At 38.7% G+C, this 23528-nt stretch overlaps 1 protein-coding gene across 1 annotated transcript in view; it reads right to left on the bottom strand.

The window, feature by feature from the left end:
• Positions 1–1032: 1032 nt before the first annotated feature.
• Positions 1033–23528, bottom strand: part of myo6b (myosin VIb) — a 56034-nt gene continuing 33538 nt past the window's right edge. Inside the window, exons 24-33 of the mRNA XM_084741907.1 lie at positions 22764–22854; positions 20952–21102; positions 18166–18374; positions 17967–18045; positions 13592–13752; positions 13438–13485; positions 8407–8510; positions 6472–6606; positions 5299–5517; positions 1033–3038 (exon numbers count right to left, since the gene is read on the bottom strand). Of these exons, the coding sequence (XP_084598033.1) occupies positions 2839–3038; positions 5299–5517; positions 6472–6606; positions 8407–8510; positions 13438–13485; positions 13592–13752; positions 17967–18045; positions 18166–18374; positions 20952–21102; positions 22764–22854 (1397 nt within the window). The 3' untranslated portion in view covers positions 1033–2838. The remainder of the gene's footprint in view (positions 3039–5298; positions 5518–6471; positions 6607–8406; positions 8511–13437; positions 13486–13591; positions 13753–17966; positions 18046–18165; positions 18375–20951; positions 21103–22763; positions 22855–23528) is intronic.

Genomic DNA, 23528 nt, shown 5'->3' with positions numbered 1-23528 from the left:
TTTATAAAACTTCCTTTTAAGTTTATTTTTCTAGTGCATTATAAAGACCCTCTGCTTCAGTGATGGGTTAGACCTTGAAACAATGGAAGTCTATTGAGATGCACATGTTCTACTCCCATTCAGCAGGAAAACACATGTCAGCACAAGGAGAAATCTCTTTTATCAAAGAGTCACTTCAGAGGTTTTAAACAGTTTCTTCAAGGCTAAGAACAAATAAACTGCCTAAACTTGTGTAATTGTCAGCCAACAGAACTTTTTGAATAAAATCGTGTTATTAACTCAATAAGCTGACACTGACTCTTTATACAAGCATAACTTTTCTGGTCAGGAGATATTGGCTGGTGGTACAGTAAGTTTGAGAACTACTGGCCTAATGTAGAATATGATCATGCAGAATAAAGAATAAATAAGTGGCTCATAATGACTTATAAAAAGCCAAATTTGCAACTAGTATGCATGCAGCTATTTAATGCTGGCAAAATGTTACCAAAAATACTTATTTCTGTATTAAAGGCTGAAGTCAACCATCTTTGTGTGATGAAAGAACACATCACAGATGCATCAACTTACTATTTATTAGCGTTGGTTACTGATTATTACTGTAAATGCACTCAAATATCTTTATAAAAAAGGGTAGTATGATGCATATATGCGCTGAAGTGGCCCCTCAGTCCAAAGCGCGCTTTCAGTCAAAGCTAAATCAATTATCTGTCGCTGTTTGGTGGTGTTAATTTCCTTCAAAGGCCATCAAAAAGCTAAAATATCTCCACAGGGAACCTTGAGCCAGTTTTAATCTAGCTGGTCAGTTAATGGGAGTGAGCCTCAGCTCAGTGATGACATCAGCAGTACATTAGCCTTTGTTGTTTAATTAATCGACACTCTAATCTCGTTAGCCGCTGTTACCGTTAGCATGTCAGATCCATTTACAGAGCACTGACCACCAGAAGATATCTTACTAACCTTGTGAATTGACTCAACTGATGTCACTTGTCAATAATCTGCAGTAATTTAGCAACAGAAAGTGAAGAGGAGTATGGGGATGCACGTTTATTTTCTATAGTGCAAAGGCCAACATACAACCAGATCCAACATTTGAACATGAATCATTAGTTACAGTCAGCTGCTGATTTGAGCCTAAATAAAAGTATTGCGTGATTGTCCAATGAGATGACTGAAATGTTCCTGGCCTTACCAACTGAGGAGTCAAGTAATCAGCTTTAAAGGGAAAATTCTGCACTTTTCGCGTAGATGTCCAGTCAGTGTTGATGATTAAATGTAGCCAGTTGAAGAACTAAAATTCCTCAGTGCTGCTGTAATGACTGAGAAAGCTGAGTCGTCCTGCTGCAAAATCTGTTGTTTTTCTTGCATCCAGTGATGTCACAGTGATGTCACTGGTGTTAAGGAAGAACTACAGGTTACTGCAGCTTAGATTTCTAGTCTCCAGCCAGGGGGTGTGCTAGAGCAGTATTTTTTTTTTAATCACAGAACGCGATGTTTTGACCAACACAGTAACAGGTATAGGCTAGGGGGTAATATACAGCAACATGAGAGTGGGTTTCAAAAGCTTGTGTGCAATGCATCCTGGTACGTGTAGGCCTTGCAAGTAGGAGAACTCAGCTTTCTTGGTCAGTATAGAACACACTGAGGAATTTACTGCTTCATTTACCATCAACACTGACTAGACATCAACAGGAAAAGTGCCAAATTTCCCCTTTAATAAAATATAATATGAACAAACACACACAATGCACACACAAATTACATTATTGTCTGTAAAACAACCCCAAACCCACAAAACTGCAAACATGAAAACAAACTTCTACATTTCCCTCTTGCATAACAAATAAACAATACAAAAAAAGAAATTCCTTTTTTAAGGATTTTAACATTTAACAGTTGTATATATCGGCAGCAAGAAAATAATGAAATGGATAAAAAGACAAAACTATTACGATACTAACAAACCCAGCATTTCTTTTCATGAATTAGTCTTTGTTAGAAAGTGTGTTTGGAGCAAAAGAACATTCTGCCACTATATGAAGTTATTTTATGTGCAGTCATAAAAAAGTTATGACAATTTATTTGTCATGATATTTTTTTCGTCATGTGTCAAATTTGTAGTAGCTGGAGGACTGAAATATAACAGCTTTTATATTCAACTTAATATGACCTGCAGTACAATCTGACATAAATATGTATATAAATATTCTATTGTTATTATTATTAGAAGTATTACTATATTTCAAAATATAATATTTTATTCTGTTCTTGATTAAAGTCATATTTATTTTAGGTTGCATATATGTAAAAAGCCTTTTATTTTTATCATATCAGGTGTAGGTATGAACAGTGATTAGAGCTTTAATATCCAGAAGACCATAAATGATGACTTGAAAGACAAGACTGTTGCAGAAATATTAAAAGTTTCTTTACATAATTTTCTCTAACAGTCTAATTTATTGTCTGTATTGCAGACCATTAAGGTTTCAGGTTAATTGCTAAAGAGGCTACGCGCCTGTTAAGGCTTTCATGGTGTAGTGCAGTTACATTGCAATTTAAGGCCTCACAGCATTTTCTTTCCATTCAAACACAGACTGAGAAGAAAACTGAGCACAATATTTCACCAATAAGGTGTCACACAGCAAAATTAAGATATAAAAAGTGAAAATAAACAACATACAGGTATTTAAAAAGGAGATGATTCACTGAGTGCCTACAATGAGATTGTGGTTACTTCTTTTCATCCCACAAACCACAGGTACACCGTGCCGTTCTGTTTGTGAGTCTGTGTGTCGGCGTCATGTTTCAGGACCAAACTCTCATCTCGCCGCTCTGGTTTCACTTGAGGAGACTCTGCAGCATGGCGGTGGCGTGCGTGGGGCGGGCCTGCTTGTTCTCAATGGCTTTCTTGAGGTACTGAATCCCATCACATCGTTCCCAGATTTCTTCAAACTGCCGGGGCAGGATCTCTGCACCCCTCTTCCTGGTCAGACCCGTCTCCTCCAGACTCAGCTCGCACATCTCCATGTCGTCCTTCCCTGAGGGGTGGACGAGTAAGAACAGAGGTTTACTGAAAGGACTTGTACTTGTGTATCCAGAGCAGGGGTCTGCAACCTGTGGCTCCGGAGCCGCGTGCAGCTTTTTAGCAGCTCTCTACTGGCTCCCTGTGGCTTTGGAAAAAATTATATACAAGTCAATAACGGTTCTTTTTTTTTTTACATTTTAATTTTTGCATTCTACATTCAACTGTGTAGGCTGTACATCAGTTATGTCAACTAAACTGTGCGCCATAGGCAACATCTACAGCTCGGCGGATTTTCCTCCAAATTTGGCCGATGGCTATAGTCCTGATCTCCAGAGGCTAGCTATGGTTGACAAATCCAAAAAGAGAAAATCCAAGGAAAATAGAAAATGGTTGCAGCTCCAGACAGATTTTTTTTCTTGTATGGCAAAAAAAGGCTCTTCTGTTAGTAAAGGTTGCAGACCTCTGATCTAGAGTAATCCATTTACTGAACACTTACTCATCAAACAACTTTAAATAAAGCATGTAAAGTAGTGCTAAACTGACATGAACTTAAACGTAAGCATTTAGCTGTTTTCCTTTAATTTATATATCTTTATAAATTAACAGATATCTTTGTGTTTTGGACTGTTTATCAGACAAAACAAGTGATTGGAAGACTTCACCCGCAGGCATCATTCTCTCTTATGATTTTTTTATAGATTAAAAGGCAACACATAAATATTGACAAGATGACCAAAGAGATAAAAAGAAAAGACATTTCTGCTACACAAAAATGTGTTTTATGTAATATCACTCCCTCTGATTTTGGCATTTGTCTGGGAAAAAAACCCCACATACTTCAACAATCAAGGTATCAAAAAATTCTTAAAATCAGGTAGCTGCAGAGAGAAAAAAAAACTTTTCTACACAACAGAACAATCAATAACAGATTGAACATCATTATCAATCAGAGTTATCCAGTTCATTCACTCACCTCAAAACTGTACATAAAGAATAGATTACGATAGAGCTCAAACAATCAGCTGATTTTATGTTCATTTATCAACATCATGCAAAAATGCAGAACAATAATTTACTCCAATTTCTCAAATGCGCATGATTCTGTGTTGTAGACTGTAAGCTAGACAAAACAAGTGATGGGAAGACTTCAGCTTGGGTTCTGAAAAGTTGTCCGTGTACTGTGATAGTTTTCAAAAGTACTTTCAGGATGGGGTTTTTAGCACTGAGTGCATCTGTTTGTACAGTCCTTTCTATGTATCATTATTGTTAGATAGTTGGAGGCAAAAAAGATGTGTAATTTTAAGTGGGAACAAGCCAAGAAGGTTGGGAACCACAGGACTAAATTATTAATTGATAATGGACATTTTAATCAATAATAAAAATAATGGTAAGTTGCACGTGTAATATAAAGCCAGGCATAAAGATAAAGAAATGCCCTCTTTGTTATAATCCCCCATTCACAACTGGTATTTAAGTATTATTAATTTTAAAATATCTGGATATGTTAGTGGGATATTTTAATCAAATTATCCAATCGTCCCTTTGTGTTTACACATGGTATTTTTATCATTATCCTCACTGAGATCAGATCTCTGTCCTCTAAAGCAAAACCTGTGCCTGACTTGAGATGGAGGCAGACTTCTTTAAAAGAAGAGTTTTGTGAGATGTCGAGTCAGGGCAAACTTTAGAAACTTTGTGAAAACTTAAAACTTAAAGCTATCTATGACAAATTCTTAATTATTTGCTCCCTCTTGTAAATTCGGCAAGCCTGACACATTAAGTTATTCCTTTCTTTGTATAGAAATAGTGTGTTATTTTGTCTTGGTGTGTTGCAGTACCAGCATGACTAGATAAATTATACAGTGTTAACAGCAGATCAGCTTACTGTACACCGTTCATTTCCCACCTGTACTGCTCTCATTTTTCACACAGTTCTGTTGAATAACAGATCTTATGGCGCTTTCATGCCACAGAAAAGATGTATAATCAGTAATTAGAGGCGTGTCTCTTTCAGCCTTCTTATTTGCTTGCTTTCTAAATTTGAAAAACAACTTATTTTTTATGTTAGCTATGTTTTGTGCAGATGACAGCACGCTGACTGCGATACCACCTCACCAAGATCCAGACACAATGCGAACCAGACTTCCTTCAGATGTGGTCTGGCAGACCTGATCACATGCATTTTTCCAATCCGGTAACGTGTCTGGATACAGATCGCATTTTAATACCAGGTGTAAATGGGGACATAATGACAGCAAAAGCTGCTGACTCACCTGCAACCAACACAATGGGCCGTTTGTCTGGGTGAAGCTCCATCTGTCTGGCTATCCAGGGCCCGTCAAAGTGGGCGTACCACCAGCCCTTCTTTTTATTCTGGGGATCTTTGTACTGGTCGGCGGGCCGGATGAAAGGGATGCGGAAATATCGCTGCTGGCGGTTCATGGCCACTTCCTGATGCTGGGCTGTCATCGGAGGAGCTGGGTTCTGTTCGGCTGCAGTGTGATCATTATGAAAATAGATTTGTATTAAAAGCGGAGATGTTCATCTGCAGAGCAGCATTGTTAGGAGGATTATTCACAACAAAACATCTGTCATTTGGTTTCAAATAAATGTAACCTTATCATACTCATGTTTTTACATGTTTTGCCAAGAGCAGAGAACACACTGAGTGGGACAGAAAACAAAGAATAAAGCTTTCAAAACATACAAGATCAAAGAGGACGCAGGAAGTAAATATCACATGAAAACGCAGCCAGGTAAAGCAGCTTTTAGCCTCTTATGAAATGGCCTCGATAAGACCCCTGCTGCATCAGCATAGGCCAAGAACAGGATCCAAATATAAGACAAACAAAGCACAGCCAGTACGGCTTTCAGGAGCTATCATATCAAAAGAGAAAGGCGAGTAAATATAGTGAAAGTAGAATCCACAGTGAACCTAATGTTCCCTTTCCCCTTCAAATTTAATATTTGTTTTTAAGATGAAAAAGAGGGGAAACGCAGAGCACCGGTGAGCTTTCAAGCAGCTAAATAATATTTGTGTGTGTGTGTGTTTGTGGCAGCGACCATGCTTGGTTGAGTTGAGAATGAACTGAGCAAAGCAGCGAACTGTCATACCAGCAGCTACTGAACCTGACAAGGCATCGCTAGCAGTGATTTTCTAATTAGAACAAATATTTCTGACAGAGGCAGACAGAAGGGGTTGTATTTTTAGGTCCCAGCGTTTTGTTGGTTAATTGAATGTTTGGAAACACAGGGAAGATTATTTAAGTTCATTCCTGCAAATGATAGTGAGAGGCGAGAGTGGAGAAACTAAAGACTTGTTACCTGCAACCTAATGTGCCTGTTGTGATGTGTGCACGTCTGAAATGTTCAGTTTATGTATTTGTGCAGGTGAAGCATTGAATAAAAGTAATTTAGAGCAAGAGGATAATACAATGAATATTAACCATAGTCAGTGATAGATTTTGGAGCCCTCTGATCACTTCCGTCATCATTACGCTTCTTGTTCTTGGACTTCCATGCATGGTAGACCTTCAGACGACGGTGGAACTCCTCTCTGCAGGCTGCCAACAGCTCAATGTCTGTCAAACACAACATGACACCAGTGAGTACTCAATAAATGAAACAAGCAGAATCTGATGGCAGCACAGTGAGACAAACATGGAAAACAAAAGTATTACTTCCATCCTAGGTATTCACTGCCTGTGTTGACTTGTGTCCAGTCCAGTCCAGTTCTGGATGACTGAAATGTGATGTCATGAGCCTAAAATGAACAAGTCCATATGCATCCAAATAAGGTGTATTATATTACATATCTAAAAATGTGTAGTTTTATTAATTTAGGATTGAACTTTCATAAAATTCGGGGACTCATAGGAGACAAATGAAAAAAAGAATGGTCCAAGTCGAAGCATCAGAGGCTGTGATAAACTTTTATTCTAGAGAGAAAAGATATTTCCCAAAATATCTTTTTCACTTTCCTCTTATGAGAAGATTGACTCTCAGCTGGTTGCATGATAGGCTTGCATGCTTTTGATAAAATACCTAATAAATTGTGACCATTATGACTGATATTACAATTCTAATATTACAGGGAATTATATTTTTACATCACTATTCTCCTTTTCATTGAAAATCATTAAAATGATATATTTCTTGCAGGGATCAGTTACAAAACAGTCTAAATGGTATGACTTCAGTTAAGGTTAAGTGGATTATTCATGACACTGTTATGAAAGTATTTGACAGCATAATAACACTTAATGACACCTTCATGATACGACAGGTAATTGTCTTGATTAATTTCAAGTTGTCATGACAAAAACATCTCAAACAATGTCAACTTCGCATTAAAAATGACATAGCTGACATCCATAAAGACTCCTTCATGTTCATGACAGGTGTCATGTCACGGTTATGAAATTGTAATGACACCCCTTCAAATAAAGTGTTACCACAACCTTAAATACCACCCTGATAAAGAAATACATTAAATTGTTTTGTGAATAAAGCTAAATATATTTCAGAGAAGTTATACAACATGTTTAATGTTGAAGAACTTGTACTTCAACTTAAAATGTAAAACAGTATAATGAGGAATTTTGAGGTTCACACTGCATTTACTTGTCTACGATGAAATACAAAGGAAACATTCACAACAGACAGTGCTTTTTAGGGAACATACGGCTATAATCAGACTTCAAACACAGATTTTTTGGTATCACCACCGAAGCAAATGGGTTCCACAAATTAGCCAGATGTCCTTGGAATCCCACAGGGGATATCAGAGTCCCTAACACTGATCAGAGTACTGTATACAGTGGCAATTATAAAGGCATCGACAAGTGTGCCAGCAGAAAGGCATCTGCTTTTCATGCTGACAGAGGAGAGGGTTGGCTGGGAATGACTAGGAAGGGCATCGAGTCTGCCATCCTCCATAATGGTGATAATTTCCTCTCTCCGCCACTAAAACGCATGCTGATGAGCCGTAGCAGCTGTGGGAACATCCTCAGATCGGTCTTTTGACTTTTCAGGCAAGACATCTTGTGTCCACACACTCTACAGCTGCAGTCTCAGCTCTTTAACATTCACTTTGGCTACTCCAAAAATTACAGAGAGAGAAGAAATGACAAAGAGAGCAGAAGAAAAACTTGTATGGAAATGGTGCTGCACGTTTTTTGGGTACCAAACATGCCAACACATGAGCTACTGTTGAATTATTTAATGTGTGGGACTGAAAACTGTAAATACATTTTGCATGAAGGAGAGAAAAGAGCTCTACCGCCTTGATCTGTTTTGTAAAGGTTGGATCAGTGCACACACTCTGTTTAGTTGATAAAGGCTGTATGGTGTTGAACTTGGATGTGTTTGGGATTTCTCACCACAGGAAGTGTTGATGACATCTCGCAGCTCAGCGTACTTCCACTTGCTGAGGTCATACTTTTTCACACCGGCAGCAGCTTTGGTTGCCTGCACCTGAGGACCCCTAAAGTGTGGAACAGATGAACGTGGGTGAAAGAAAAAGAAGGTGAGTGTGCAGACAGGTGAGAGTGAGTGTAGCAAAGTGGAGAGAGTGGGAGTAGCACAGATTTAAGGGCGTGAGATTTCTTGTTTTTCAACACTGAATATGATTTCAAAATCAGGGAGGTGTTAATTTCTAAAAGGATTGCAGAAACAGCTCCTCAGATACAACACAAGGCTGGGTTGCACAAACAAATATTCATTTTTAAAACAAAAATTAAATCATGGTTTAACTTTAAATTATGTTTCAACTATTAAACTATCTCAAAATTAAGTAAGATTAACCCTACACCTAGATCAAACTCGATTCTGTTGCACAAAACTTCAAACTCCAATTTTGACTGTGATCCAGTATTAACTTTGAAATTATATTTGAGGAGGTTTAACTTTTAAAATGGCTGACTTTTTGAGATGGATGTGAGGTAGGTTTCTTGATGAAAGTTAAAGGACAAACTCAATCTATTGAGTTTTATAAGGCATCTCTTCTTTCTTCCACTTTAGTTGATCTGTTAAAATAATCTGCTGCTTGCTGCCAGATAGTCTCCTTTTTCTTTATTCTACTGTTTTTAATTTCCTATTTGACCATAATGCTCCATTCACTCATCAAAGAAGCCCTTCTCAAAGAAGAAATCAGTTTCTCTATAGAGCCATAATGAGTAGGCTAAGTAACTTTTTTAGCTTATTAGCAAACAATGTAGTGCTTTAAAATCTTCTCTTATTTGGCCATATTGCTCCATTAATTTGGCCCAAAAGATTTTCTCAAAGGAGAGAAACTTAGAACTTCTTTGCTGAGCCATCATGAGTAAGCTAACTAACCTTTTAGCTAGCTAGCAAACAGTGCAACATTTTATTTGCAATCCAGTCTAACTTGAACAAAGTCCAGAATGTACACAGTAAATAATTGACAATAAAGTAACATTTGTTGTGTTATTATACTCAATTTCATTATTTTCAACCATAGTGTAAAGTGGAATTTCAGTGGCAGACAAGATGCATAAATATCAAAAGGAAAACAGGATTTATTAAGTATACTGCCCTCAGTGAGAAATGGAAACAGATGCCTCACTTCTTTCAAGCCCTCCTCATTGTCTCAGCCGATTAAATTCACATTAGAGGCCGGTCAGCAGGGGAGCTGAAGAGCAGAGTTTGTCCACATCCTGTTTCAACTCCACTTAAACTGATGCAAAGCTCATCTAATGTTACAACGTGCCAGATGCCATCTTACATCTACTGGCAATTTGAGTGTTGTTATTCCCACACTTATTTTAACAGGAATAAGAGGTGAAGATGAAAAAAATAAGGTGAAATGATGCAGCACTTTAATTTCTGAATCAAACTGATGGCACAGAGTTTCAGCTACTTAAATGACTGCTGCAGCAAGTCTGAGCTCATGTGAGCCGTGTCTCCAGCTTCCCTGCCGAGTCGAGGCCGCTAATTCAATAATACGAAGGATTTAACTCCTCTATTTACAGTCGGCATAGCTGCTAATGTCTCAGAGTTGAGGATTACTGATCCACGAATCATTAGCCAGATTACCATTACCATTTATAATTCATACTGACTGGAAAGATGAAACTGATCATTCCGGCTGAGATGTGTGCCAGTGTGGGATGGTAATGAATCAGGGCAAGTGGAAGTGAAACGAAGGCCAGGGCTTTGCTGAACAGGAAATGGATGGTTGTTTAAAGAGGGAGGAGATCCTGAAGCTACTATGCCAGCAAATGCCAGCCAGTGTGTACACTTCTACTGTACGCATGCTTTCATGTGCTTAAGCTCTGTGGCGTGCACATGTGACACACAAGGCCTTTGGAGCTTCTTTCTTGGCAACAGATCAGCTTTTGGTTTCCAGGGGTCAGCTGACTCACAGGGATGGTACTGCAGGAGACATGGAACGTGGGCCCTGGGCGCAGGAGCCAACACTGACAAGATTACAGGCTATTGGATCAAATGTAATTTTGTGCTTGCTGGACCTGCAGATAAGGCACATGCAGACTGTGAGAGAACTTCTGGCTTTAAACACAGAGTGGGGTTATGGAAATTCAGTCCCACTCGCACAGTGGAGTTCACGTTAGGACAAAGTGGGCAGCTATGATACACTGTGTTTGGGTGAGAATTATCAGGCAGTCAAAAGTTTAAACACTGTTTTTAGTCAATGGGTGTGTCTGCAATCACAGCCTATTCACTACATAGTGCACTATATTTGTGTCTTAATGAATTAAAAACTGTCTATTACAAATGGATTAGTAAATGAATGAACAAGCCAGTTATTTTGAACATGGCTGGTGTACAAGGTACTTTCAGCTACAGGTAACCATGAGGACAGTGGTATGCTTTATCTTCCTGTACGTGACCTGTTAACCGTCCTTGATGAAAGTAGAATGGTTTCACTCAAAAAGTGGTTGAATAACACAAGGACTCTCAAGATATACATGTCTGAGGGGTCAACAGATGATTAAATGGCTAGAAAATATTTATATTAATGAAATGTCAATATTATCGTGTTTCTTTTGTGATTCATTTTTATGAAATACTTCACCTTTTCAGACCTGAAGTCATTTAAAGCAACATTATGGAGTTATATTATCTTAAAATAACAGTTTCAAAGTCATTTTGATGATGATATACTGACTTGTACTAGGGTGAATTGGGCCCCTGTCGTTCCGAGTCAGCACCCTGTACACATGTTCTAGCACTAAGTAACTTTTGTGGGCGGGCCGCAACAAGTGCTTCATGCTTTAAGGCACTAAGTCACAGTACCAACTATGTCACTGATTTTGGTGAAACTGGATCTGGCTAAATCTGATAAATCTGACTTACTGTGTTTTCTGATGGACAGTAATGTTACCACTAACTACTGCTAATGTAGCTAGTTAGTTGAGCCATGCTGCCTGGACTCTGAGCACCTGGTGAGGGTTGCTGTTTACATCACTAGCAAAGGAGCTTTGGACTGCTGGAAGGAGCAAGGCCTCATGACACGGGCGAGGGGGGGTGCTGGAGAAGAGCACTGGTGTTGTGCCACAGCTGCAGCTGGATGAGTGGGCAATGTAACTGGGTTCAGCCTCTAATGATATGGACATCATGGCAGAGGTGAAGAGACAGAAGAGGACATTCAGAGAGAAAGCTAGCAAGAGAAAAAAGACTGAGCGAGATGCTGCCGGACAAGAGTAAATGTTCTGGCTTTTTTCGTGGTGCTGCATTTGCTTGAAGTTGGGGTGTGTTAACAAAGTTGTTGACTTGCTATTATTTTATCATAAGTGATAAATGATGAAATCATAACAAATGCCTGTGCACAGCTCTTCATTACAACACAGGTGTGTAAATAAACTGCACTCTGAAACTGAGGGTGCCAAAAAGTAAAAAATATCAAATCTTATATAATGTTGCTTGAAATGAAACAAACTGAGAAGGAAAAATCATTCTTTGGCTGACAGTGAGGATGAGGGGTCACATGTGGGCATCACAAATCACAATTGTTGGAAACTACGTGGAAAAAGAACTGTTTAAAGTTTTGAACACCGCTCTTCTTTTTCCCTGTGGTAAGTGGTTGTGAACTATGAACCTAATATTGTAATACATTCTCAGGTGACATCATTTGCACACAGTAAAGTATGTCAATACGAGTGCTGAGCACATTATAAAGTCTAGTGAATAAATACAATACAGTTTTGTACCATTGTAAATATTGTAGATTGCATATTTTATCACCTTGGTAAGAAAAAAAATATTATTAGTTGTTGTAAGTGAATAAATATTTGCCAGTAGTTATCTTCCCTAACAGACTCCTGGTGATTAAAAGCAACTGATATTATGACTGAGCTTTAAGCAAGAGATACAGCAGAGTGGGTGAGTTAAGACCTTCAACATTTCTTTAGTAACTATCAGACAGCTAGCCTATAAACTATAGATGTATCCAGAGGACATGAAGTCCTAACAAATTTATAAAAACTGAATGAATTAGTCAGGGAAAGCACACAGATAGTGAAGGTCATGGGTTTGTGCTGTTCATCAACACTGCGAAGGATACAGACAAGCTTTAACAGACACATGCAAAGCCAATTAAGAGACAAAAAGATCACATAGTGCATATTCTGATCCATCTTTCTTATATTGATTCGACATGCCATCTTCATTTCTGAGTAACCAATAATCACACATAATCATCCTCTAAATGGCTAATCTAATGATTCATGCCACGCAGCATATATCTTGATTTGACTGGTGGTTTCTTAAAATTGAGGGATTTTTATGTTGGCTTTGCATTGCTGGTACAATCCTGCATCTATTTTAAGGCATTTAGGACTACGACAGAGATTAAAAGGATAGCTTGGATTTTTTGAATTGGGGTTGTGTAAGATACTTCTTGATAGTCAGTGCATTATCCACAGTAAATGGCGATCAACACGTCCCTAGTTTGTAGAAACAGCAAAATGTATTTTAGCCACTAAAAAAGGTCCACATAAAAAAATTAAAAAATCCATGATTTTCAGTGTATACTATTGACAGCCTTTTACGGTATGGAGCCCAGCAACTCCTGTATTCTGTTAGGGAAAATTACTGTTTTTGCCAATGGAGTTTGGTTAATTTGGAGATAGCAATATTTGGCTTATATAACAATGGGTTCCTATCTGAAAAGGCTGCCTGACAGCACAGTACAGTGGTGAAAATATTCAAACAATAACACTTAAACTGCTTGATTTTTCAAGTTGGCCTTTTTTTTTAGATGGTAGAAGTAAGGTTTGCTGCTGACACTGACTAAAGCAGTACACCGCATGGATAGGTAACTCACACAACCCCACTTTAAAATAATCCAAACTATCCCAGTGAGGGAGTGAGTGATACTGCTGGTGGTACACCTGGAGAGCAGGTAAGATAAACCTGTGCTGATGTCTTACATGGCTCTGGCTGAGGATGCAGAGATAGGAAGACCTGAAAACTCATCACTGAGAGAAAACACAGCAACATGAAAAATGCAGTTACACACGCATGCTGAGGTTAAAATGACCTTATGTTTTAACGTGGGGGTTATTATTCACACATGTACGCTACCTGCGCAGGCCTGCGTCCATCTGTCCCTCTTCATTGATGAGTTCTGCCTCACTCTGTGCAATTCTCATGGCTAACTCTCTGTCTCTCCTCTCCTGTTCCAGTATGGTGGTGCGCTGGGCCTGCTCCTCCCGCTCCAGAGCCAGCTGAATCTCCAACTCCGCCTGTAAACACACACAAACACTTCCTCTTTTAATGTGACTTTATAAAATCAACATAAACCGAGATCCTGTCTAAACACTAATGCTGCCCTGTGTGCCAGATCCTTCATAACAATTAGAGCTCTGCTGTGTGCCCAAGCCTGATTAGACCTGTTTATCTAGGGTGTAGGGCTGCTAATTACTGCTTTACTGGTCATTTGTCTAGACACAACAGGGATTACAACAGACAAACATTCAGTAAGAACATTTTTTAATGGTTTAACCCAGATTCAAACTCCAGGTTTTTCATTTTGCACTTTATAGAACTGAAATATGTGTTAACAGCACAAACTTCAGTATAACTAGCTGACAGGGGGTATATATAAAAAATAAATCAATAAATATACATATCTATCTGAATACATCAATCCCCTATCTTCATATGGAAAGCCACTAATGAAGTCCACAATGGATATTTTTCTCTGAGGAGCGTTAAATATGAATGCCTCTCCAGTTAAGAATATATTATTCATACTGGAGGATGGTCCAATCAGCAGCTGTGATATGTGGCCAGGGTGAAGCATGAGAACTAAAACTCAAAACTGTGATGGCTTCAGTATGAAAGTTGAGCTTCTTTATGCAGTAGCTAATGCAGACACCCGGGTATTATGCCCAAAATAGCTTTATTACACAGACTAACCAGTTCTGAAACAGGTATTTTATGCTAAAACCTAAAATCTTTCTTGGCACTCTCCCAGTGAATTTGAATACTGTATATGCTTACACCCGAATTAGAGGAAGAATGGTGCACATATATGTATCCTCTGTTTACAGTTACCATTTTGTTTTTAAGATTGTAAAATGTACACCTGATTATACAATACTAATGATAAAAATACTGAACAAGAAAAAAGTCAAATCATTAGCTAATAGCTACCTTAAACGCAGTTAAAATACCCCAAAATAACCCAAACTATATGGTTTAAAGTGTATTTGTATACCACCCTAAAAGATTCCAACACCGGGCAGGATGTGCAACAAACATTTAAAAAACAATTTTGTGTATAATTGGGAGACGACTGATGATTATGAGGATAGCGGCCTTTCCTCAGGTTAGTTAATATGATAATATTTCTGCATAGAAACTGCTGATGCTTGAAGCTGGAGTTTGTAGAAAGATTTTCTTTTCGTCCCACTTAACAAAAACAAATTTCTATACATTTTTAGTTAGCTGTGCATTGGACAGAAACACTGAGAACTGGTCTTTAATACTCCTGATGAAGATGGCTAGCTGAGCATTGTCGGTTTTGTCCACGCTTTCAGTAAGCACAGAATTGTGTTTTTATTTCAATTATATATGAGAACATAGTATAAATTGGTCCAAAAAAACAAGGAAAAATAATTAAATATGAAATTATTTTGTGAGCAGGATTTTATTATATTATTTCAGTCATCATATTGTGGGCTGAAGAAAGGGGGAACGGGCTGGAAATGTTTCACTAGCCTGGCCGTTTAGACCTCTACCTTAAACTGTTAAGTTTTACTGTTCACGTTCAAGTCTAAATTTGGATTAGCAATTAAAAAAGCCGTTCTTCAGTGAGGTCGATCGTCATTTTGTTTCTCTTTCTTTTTTTTTGGAAGTTTAACACCAGTATAGACAAAACACAAGTGACACTCAGCTATAGGCTTGATGCTGCTTCTGGCTAATGTGCTGCCAGGAAAATTAAACAGTATGGGACATGACCACATCTTTACAGAGACCTGTTCCACCACCACATCCTGGATCAAGCACTTCATGGGTGGAGGATGTTCTGAGCCGCCAGGATGCAAGACGGGTGGAAGAGGACCCTGTGTTTGCATCATGATGCTTCATGCAAAAATGCAGTCACAGTTGATAGACAATGTTTCCCAGATGTCAAATGTTATATCGGAAAATGCCGACCATATTATCCTCACTATCTTGTGTCTGCTGTTTACATTCAGCTACACACAAATTCAAATCCTATTCTATTCTTAATTGAATTTTCTGTATATGTGTTATATGTTTGTGTAGCATGAAAGGACTGCAACCTTGTTTTTATTGATAAATAAATTACCTTGTTGCACTGAGTCACTGCACCACTGTGAATGGTTTACACAGTGGATGTCTTCAATAGAGAGTTGAAGACTGGCTGGTGTGCCATAAATAAGGGTAGGAAAGACATCCTAATGCATAGGCTGAAGGGAGCAGTACCCAGTGCTAGACTAACCTTTGACACAGCAGAAAATAGCAAAGAACACATTAGATCGAAGTGAGAGCAGACCCTTAGAAAGTTTACTGCTGCAGCTTTCAGCTTTAGAGCTGTGGATAAACAAACTTTGCAAGGAGTCTCCTGAGACATGTGGCTTATGACAGCCTGGTGTCAACTGTCTCGCTGCTAGAAAGAAAAAAATGACAGCATGCAAATGTCCAACTGGCCTCGGGCGAATAAAAAGGACTTTAGATGTGCATAAGGTGTGATGCACGTGTAACAGATGGATGAATGAATGTTTAGGAGAGGTGAAACATGATGGCAAAATTAAGGAGGAACAGGTGCATGTAGAGATAAGGAAACATTAAGAACAGAAAAAGCAATGAAACAAAAAAGGTGACAAATTAAAAGTGAGGGAGTAAAACAGGCAGATAAAGGTGACAGTGTAGACGATAATAAAGCACAGGATAGCGCACAGAGGAATAAAGTAGTTTAGTTAGGAGAAACTTGGCAGGTAGTGGAATCATCAATCAAGACCCTGCAGCAACCCTCTGGGAATCTGACCAATGTCATGACCCAGCTGTTGCCGTGGGAGACCAAAGAGCTAACGAACATTTCACTCAGAGGGGAGAGCAGGCAGCTTCTGTCACTGAGAGGGAACATCAGAACCATAATGGTGGCTTTATATGTTTTTTTTCCTGCCCATGAACTATAAAAAACACATATATAGTGTGTCTTTGGAAGCTGCAGGGTGCATTTGCACTGACTGCACATTTATGGTAAGAAAATTGTTTAAAATTAACCTCAGGAGACACCAAGTTTGTTTTAAGTTAAGCTATTGGTATGTTGGTGCAAGCAGGGACCCTTTTGAATGGTCTTGGTGTGTTCAAAGGCTCATGGAAAATTTACAGTCTGTGTTCACTTACTGTTTGACTTCTAAGATTGATTGATTGTACTGTATAGATGTTTTTCTTGGCAGCCTTTTGGAGGGAGGGTAAACAGAGGTGTCTAGATTATACTAATTAGGGTTCTGTTCCATTCAGATCAAACAAAGTCCGGGTGCAGCTATTGTGCATGTTGGAAAGGCTCTGTTACATCAAATGGAGAAGAACTTAACTTGTATTATTGATACCTGTGTTTACCCTACTACTTCATATCAATATGACTGCTGTGAAAAAGGTCTACTGTAGCTCCCAAAAGCAATTCTTTTCGACAAATGATTCTTAAGTTTCAGATATTTAAAGCCCCACTCAAATATCTTTGTAACTAATGATAAAAATGTATTTTCACTCAGTGAAGATTAAGATTGAGTAAGATTATTTCTTCTTAACCAATTATCCTTTTGATCTATTAAAAGTCAGAAGTCAGTGAAAATGTACATGAATCCAAGGTGGCATCCTCCAAATGTTTTTTTCGACATAAAGTACTGGTCAAAACCTAAACAGATTCAGAGAAAGACTGGACGAATATATTGACTATTAGCAATTGGCTGTGTCCATTGCTGGTTGTTTTATGGCTGATTTTTGTCATTTTATTTTACTAATTTAATGGTTTGCCTGTGAAGAAAGAGAGAAAGCTGCTGCTCAGGGACAGACTCTCATTCAGGTAACCCAGGTGCACACAGAGGCCAGCAATCGCAGAGTGAGGCAGCAGAGAAACAGTGTGTAGAGCCAGAATATGTACAAGAATAAACTGATTGAACTTGATCGAGCTCAGTTTAGGATTAAGTATCACAAACCATCTTGTGTAAATGTGTGTCCAGTCATTTGTGGCAGGGGTGTAGGGGTCAGTTACTTCATTAAGGGGAAACACGAAGCTTAGAAGAGACTGCAGAGAGCCGTGAAAAGCTTAATAGGCATTTTAATGGGTAGACACAACTTCATATGAACTAATAATTAATAGTTGGTAGTTTTCATGGATTTTCCAGGCCATGCTGCTTCACAGCTTTTCAGCAGGAGAGAACAATAGTAAATGGTCAAAGAGGTAACATTTGAAGGTGGTCCAAACCTGTATCACTTTCTCTTCCTCCTCCCTCTTTTTTCTATCCTCCTCCTCCTGCTTCCTCTTCAGCTCCATCTCTGCTTTCCTGAAAAGTTTGAAGATAAGAAATCTTTACTTAGAATGACCGACACTTTATTGTTTCAAACCTCTAACACTGCATTTACTAACATTTCTACAACTGATCTTTCCATCCGCCATCACTTACATTCTTCTTTCCTCCTCCTCCTGTTTGCGCCGCAGCTCTTCCTTCTCCCTCCTCTTTCGCTCTTTCTCCATCTCCTCCTCAATGCGTTTCAGCCTCTCATGCTCTTCCTCCTCCTGTTTCTTCTTCTGCATTGAGGAGAGAAGCTGCTCCGAGCGCTTCACAAGCCCCTGGTACTCTGTGTCAATCTCTTTCCAGGTCATCATTGTGGTCTAGGAGATCAAGAGAAGGAATCAGAATGTCACATTTCTTTGTCCAAAGGTTCCAGAAACTCTAAGCCTCGAAGGGATAGTTCGACTGGATTATTTGAAGTGAAGCTGGATGAGGTACTTCTATAGTAAGTGTGTGGCACTCTGCACACCTCTGGTTTGGAAAAGCAAAAAAGGGCACCAGGATAAAAGCTAAGCAATTAACTTCTGTGGACAGGGTGAGCAGTAAAACATATTTTAGCCACCTAAAATAATGTCTATCTAAAGAAATATCTTTAGGTATCAGTTTAGGTGTACGCTATATTTAGAATATTTCACCACTTTACCTTGCTGTCAAACACCCTTTTCCAGTGGGAGACTGCCCTTGAATAAGCCATATATCCCTCTCTCTGATATAACCAGACTCCTTTGGCAAAAACAAAGTTCTTTAACTTCTAGAAGACAGGGGTTGCTGGTCTACTGCTGTCTTGATCAGCTATTAGTTTGTGTTATTGTGTGACTTTGGTGTTTTAAAAGGTTAGTTCAGGTTCACTGAAGCCACACAATAACGCAAACTAACTAGTCGAGGCAGTGGTAGCCGAGGAATCCCTGTGTTCTCTGAGGTAAAATTGCCAAAGGAGTGTGGCTGCTTTGGAGAGAGTTATATTTGGTTCATATACAGTGTTTCTGCACGATTCAACAGGATATACGTAAGACTTTTTAAGACCATTATGAATGCAATTCAAGATCTTTTTCATAGTCATACTCAAATTGCTAACTGATTTCTTGTTAAAAAATATAAATTCATCTCTTAGTGAACTCATACCTGAGGGTCATTAGTGGTTATTAGTTCAGTGTTTTGTTTTGTAGCTGTTTTGCCATGATAAAATACTTTTTTTCCCCCCACAAACACATTTAAAAGCAAGGCTGAAATTAATGCAACTTTGTAAAAGTAACATCAACTTAATAATCAAACCCATTTCAAAATGGCATTTAAAACATTTTAAGGCCTAATATTCAGATTATTTGATTTTAGACTTTTTAAGGACCCATGGAAACCCTGTATATAATGGTAGTTTCCTGTTAGAGAAGGCTGTCTGAGGGCAAGACAAAGCGTTCAACTTACTATAAACATAGCATGCACGTGAAATGATAATTATTTCTTTAGATGAGCCTTTTTAAGGGGGCTAAAACACATCTTCCCGACGACCCTGTCCAACACAGTTTGTTGCTTTACTTCTACACTGGGATGACTACTGCTTCTCTAAACTGGGGCGTACCGATCTCATTCCATCTATTGTAGGTAATACACTGACTATGAAAAAGTACCTCATACAACCCCACTTCAAAAAACCCAAAGTATCCCTTTAAGCCTCAGTGGCCTTCAAAGGTTTGAGCTGCTTTGAACAGCATCACCACAAGGTGTTTATTAATAATACAAACTGATGAGATTCCCTCAGGATAGATAACATGCTATTCTCAATTTGTTTTAATGAAATGTTGCACTGTGCCAACTTTCTGTCCGGTGAGAGAATGTTTTCAAGAAGTCACACTGAGTGCACTCATACCATGACTCGGCACAGACTCAGCTGTTACAATGGCACCACCATCCCATGTGGCAACAAGGGAACACACTGACTGACACTGCCACAATGCTCAATTCCCAACTATACTTGTCAGACAATCAGCGGGTGGAGAAGAGGTCACCGTATTGTGAGGATTCATTAGACTGAGTCTCGAACGGTGACACAGGGAGGGGAAGATGACAAGGTCTAGTCCCTGACGTATAGAGGTCTGAATGACAGCCATTGACATCTCATGCATTATTCACTCAGAGACGCTATGCCAGGAGCAATTTCTAAGCACTCAGGACGCCATGAGTGTCAACAGTGGGGCTGCTAATAGGCTAACAGACAAACAGGGGAGGCGGAGAGGCTGATGGGGTAGAGTGGAGAGAAAGGGTCAGGAGTAACAGGTGATTCCGTGCTAATCAGGACACCATAAGGGACCCATAAGCACTCTTATTATACCTGTTGATTAACGACAGATGACAACATTTCCAAAAAATCAACACTATCGGGGAAGTCAGTGTCTGGATATCATGTGGATGTGCTTGTGATGATTTGCAGTACCTACAGGGTCCAATAAGACGGGTGCTTATTGCACAGGGAGAGCTGGGATTTCACTAACCAAGTCTGATAATTTAGCGAAACAGCCTCACTAAATTATATTATCGGAGAGGAGAGGGTTTCTCCTTCACCTAGCCCTTCTTTTTATCCTGAGGTGATTGAAAATATTGATTCTGAGAGAAGGAATGAGAAAAGGGCACAGCGCACTTAGGAAAGGGCATAGTGAACAACAGTAAACTGGATGTGCTGGAGAGCTACAGGTGTGAATGCAGAGAACCATATAAATCTGAGGCAGTCATGCTTAAAGCCAGGTATTCTCTGGATAAAACGTGTAAAGAACAACTGCAAAGCGCCTCGTGTACACCCCATTCGCTCACACCGTATTATGATTAACTTAAATTAAACTGTTGACATGAACAGGAATAATCCTTGGGTTATATGAAAGAGATGAACAAAGTCTGGCCTGACTCACCTTTATCTTGGATAACAGAGCATCGATGGCGGCAGCCAGCTCCTTAACCTGTTTGGCCATCTCCTGCTTGCCCTCCTTCAGCCCGTTCACCACCTCGTTGAACCTTTCCATGTGTTTCTTCAGGTTTCGGACCTTCACTATACCATCAATGCTATGAGAGAAGTGATAAAATGCACATAAATAAAGGCCTGTGTGACATGTACTGTGATGACAGAAAAGCGACTAATATAATTTAATGTGTTGCATATCACACTCTTTGTATTCTTCATTATTATTTTTTTGGTTTAAAAATGTTCCGTGTTAGTTTGATTTTTATTTGTTTTTTACTATGTACAGATGCAGGCAGGAAATGTTTGGTTATTTCTTATATTATTAAGTTAAAATTGACTTTGGGCAGTTAGATTTCGGACCCATTTGCCCAACTGCGCGAAAATACATTGAACCATTTGAGATGCTCTTTGAATAGGGATATATGTATACTGAAAAATCACAAAAAACTCTGTGGCACTGTCTTTTGAAAGTCCCTGAAGAAGAACATGTTTAATGAGTATTTCTTTTAAGGTCCAACGTGACCATGGCGTAACAACACAGGCATTTTAACTCTTTTGAAAGAGAGTGCCTTTTTTGTGATTTTGGAGAAAAAAAGGGGAGTTCTAGTTCCCCAGCAGTTCCCCAGCAGTTCCCCAGCAGATTCAGAGTTTTCAGACAGGTGACCCAGGTGTTATGAAATTTTGCTGTTTGATTTTTGTCAGAGGATAATTTGTTCCATTGAGATATGTTCTGTCAACAAATTGAACCTCTGTGACATTGTTATTTTGTGTCTGCATTTCCAGTTGAGCAGTATTATCTGTTTTTTTGCAACAGTGAAGGTGATATTTTTGCAGTGGTCAATGGAATTGTGCTATTCGTGTTTGTGACTGAAAGGTATGAGGTTTCCTGAGAGAAAGAGGAACAGGGAAACTGGAATATTGTGACCCAAAATGCCAAAACCTGCCCATCTTATAAATTCACATGACTATTAACTTGTGGGTCACTGTAGTTAGCAGAGAAGTGTTTATATTTCCAAGAGAGTGTGGTTGCGTTCTAATTTATTAAATTTCCCCTTGATCATCCACCTCCTGAAGTATATATATAAAAATAGGTGGAGGCCGACAGTCCTTTACAGCTCTGTATTATTCTGTATTTGCAAGTCATGCCAACTGTTGAGGGATTTAAATCCCCCTGGCAACTGCATCTTGATCACATATTCTGTTTCATTCAGAAATACATTATACTACACTGCCCTTTCATTGTCACCTTAAAACAAAAAACTTTTAGCCTTGGATTTGATACATTTCAAAGACCCCTTATGTACCCTTTTCAACAAAATGAGATATATTACTGTTAGGCATTTTACTCTTCATATTGTGTATGTGCTGGTATAAAACTTTTCCTCATGCCTCCATACACACACTGCCACTCACAATCAAAATCTGATTCTGAAAAACCATCTGAAAAGCCATCATCTGGATGGCTGCTTTCACCAGAGCTATTTTTCCAAAGGCAACCCTATATGGTGAGACATGTGGTATTTCCCAAAGCAGTACAGTAAGACATCATTTCTCCACAGATGACTTTCGAGATTGATTTGAACTCCTAAATGCACACAGTATGGGAAAACCATCAAAACCCACCAAGCGTGAATCAGTTTAAATAAAAAGCACACCGAGACTACGGGGTAAAAGAAAAAAAATAAGAGAGCAAAGGGCACAGACAAACAGAAACTGTGTGTGAGTCTGTGTGTGTGTTGGGTACAAGAAGCAGGAGACTCACCGTGGTCTATACTTCCTCTTACACAACCACATGCGAACAGTCTTTTGAATCTTAATGCAGGCCAAAGCTCTGTAACTCATCTTGTTCCGAACTGTTGAAAAATGGGGAGAAGTGATTTCAAACAAAGATAAATAATAATACTTCTAGTGCTAGTTGAGGTGTCTGCAGACACATGAGAACAATGTTAGCGCTCCCCCTTGTGAGTTTTGGGAGGGTGGTGATAAAGTCTCATGGTGGTGAAAAAGTCTATTACTATTAAAGTCACTATTGGCTTTTCTAAATGTTATGATAAGATCACATCCTAAATGGCAGCAAATCTAATCGAAAACCTTTATATTATAAGTACCAGTCACATTCTGAAATCTAGCATAGCCCAGTGCATTTTTCTATTTCATTTATTAATAAAAAATCCAACTAAAAACAACATGTTTCTGGTTGAGATAACCATATATATACATATGAATTGTTTTGATATCTGCATTATATATCATCCTCCCATCATCCTTAGTTGGGGTGATGATCACTGTCAGACCCACATCTCTCTCTCCCCTCATTTCCTGTCATCTCTCCACTATGTCTCTAAAATTAAGTTATAAAAATACCACAAAAATACTTAGAAGCACACAGTTTTTTTAAGGTGTTATATTTCGTTTCCTCAGAATTTGGTAATTATGATATATGTTTCATTGCCTATTTGTGAAATATATATACATGAAAATTCAATAAAAATATTGCTTAGAAAAATGCACAAAAGTAAACATCAGT

This window comes from Lutjanus erythropterus, chromosome 18, assembly GCF_056507025.1.
Source record: "Lutjanus erythropterus isolate fLutEry1 chromosome 18, fLutEry1.hap2, whole genome shotgun sequence".
NCBI classification, from domain to species: Eukaryota; Metazoa; Chordata; class Actinopteri; order Lutjaniformes; family Lutjanidae; genus Lutjanus; species Lutjanus erythropterus.
The sequence above is the reverse complement of the archived record's forward strand: the minus strand, read 5'-3'. Positions and strand labels throughout refer to the sequence as shown.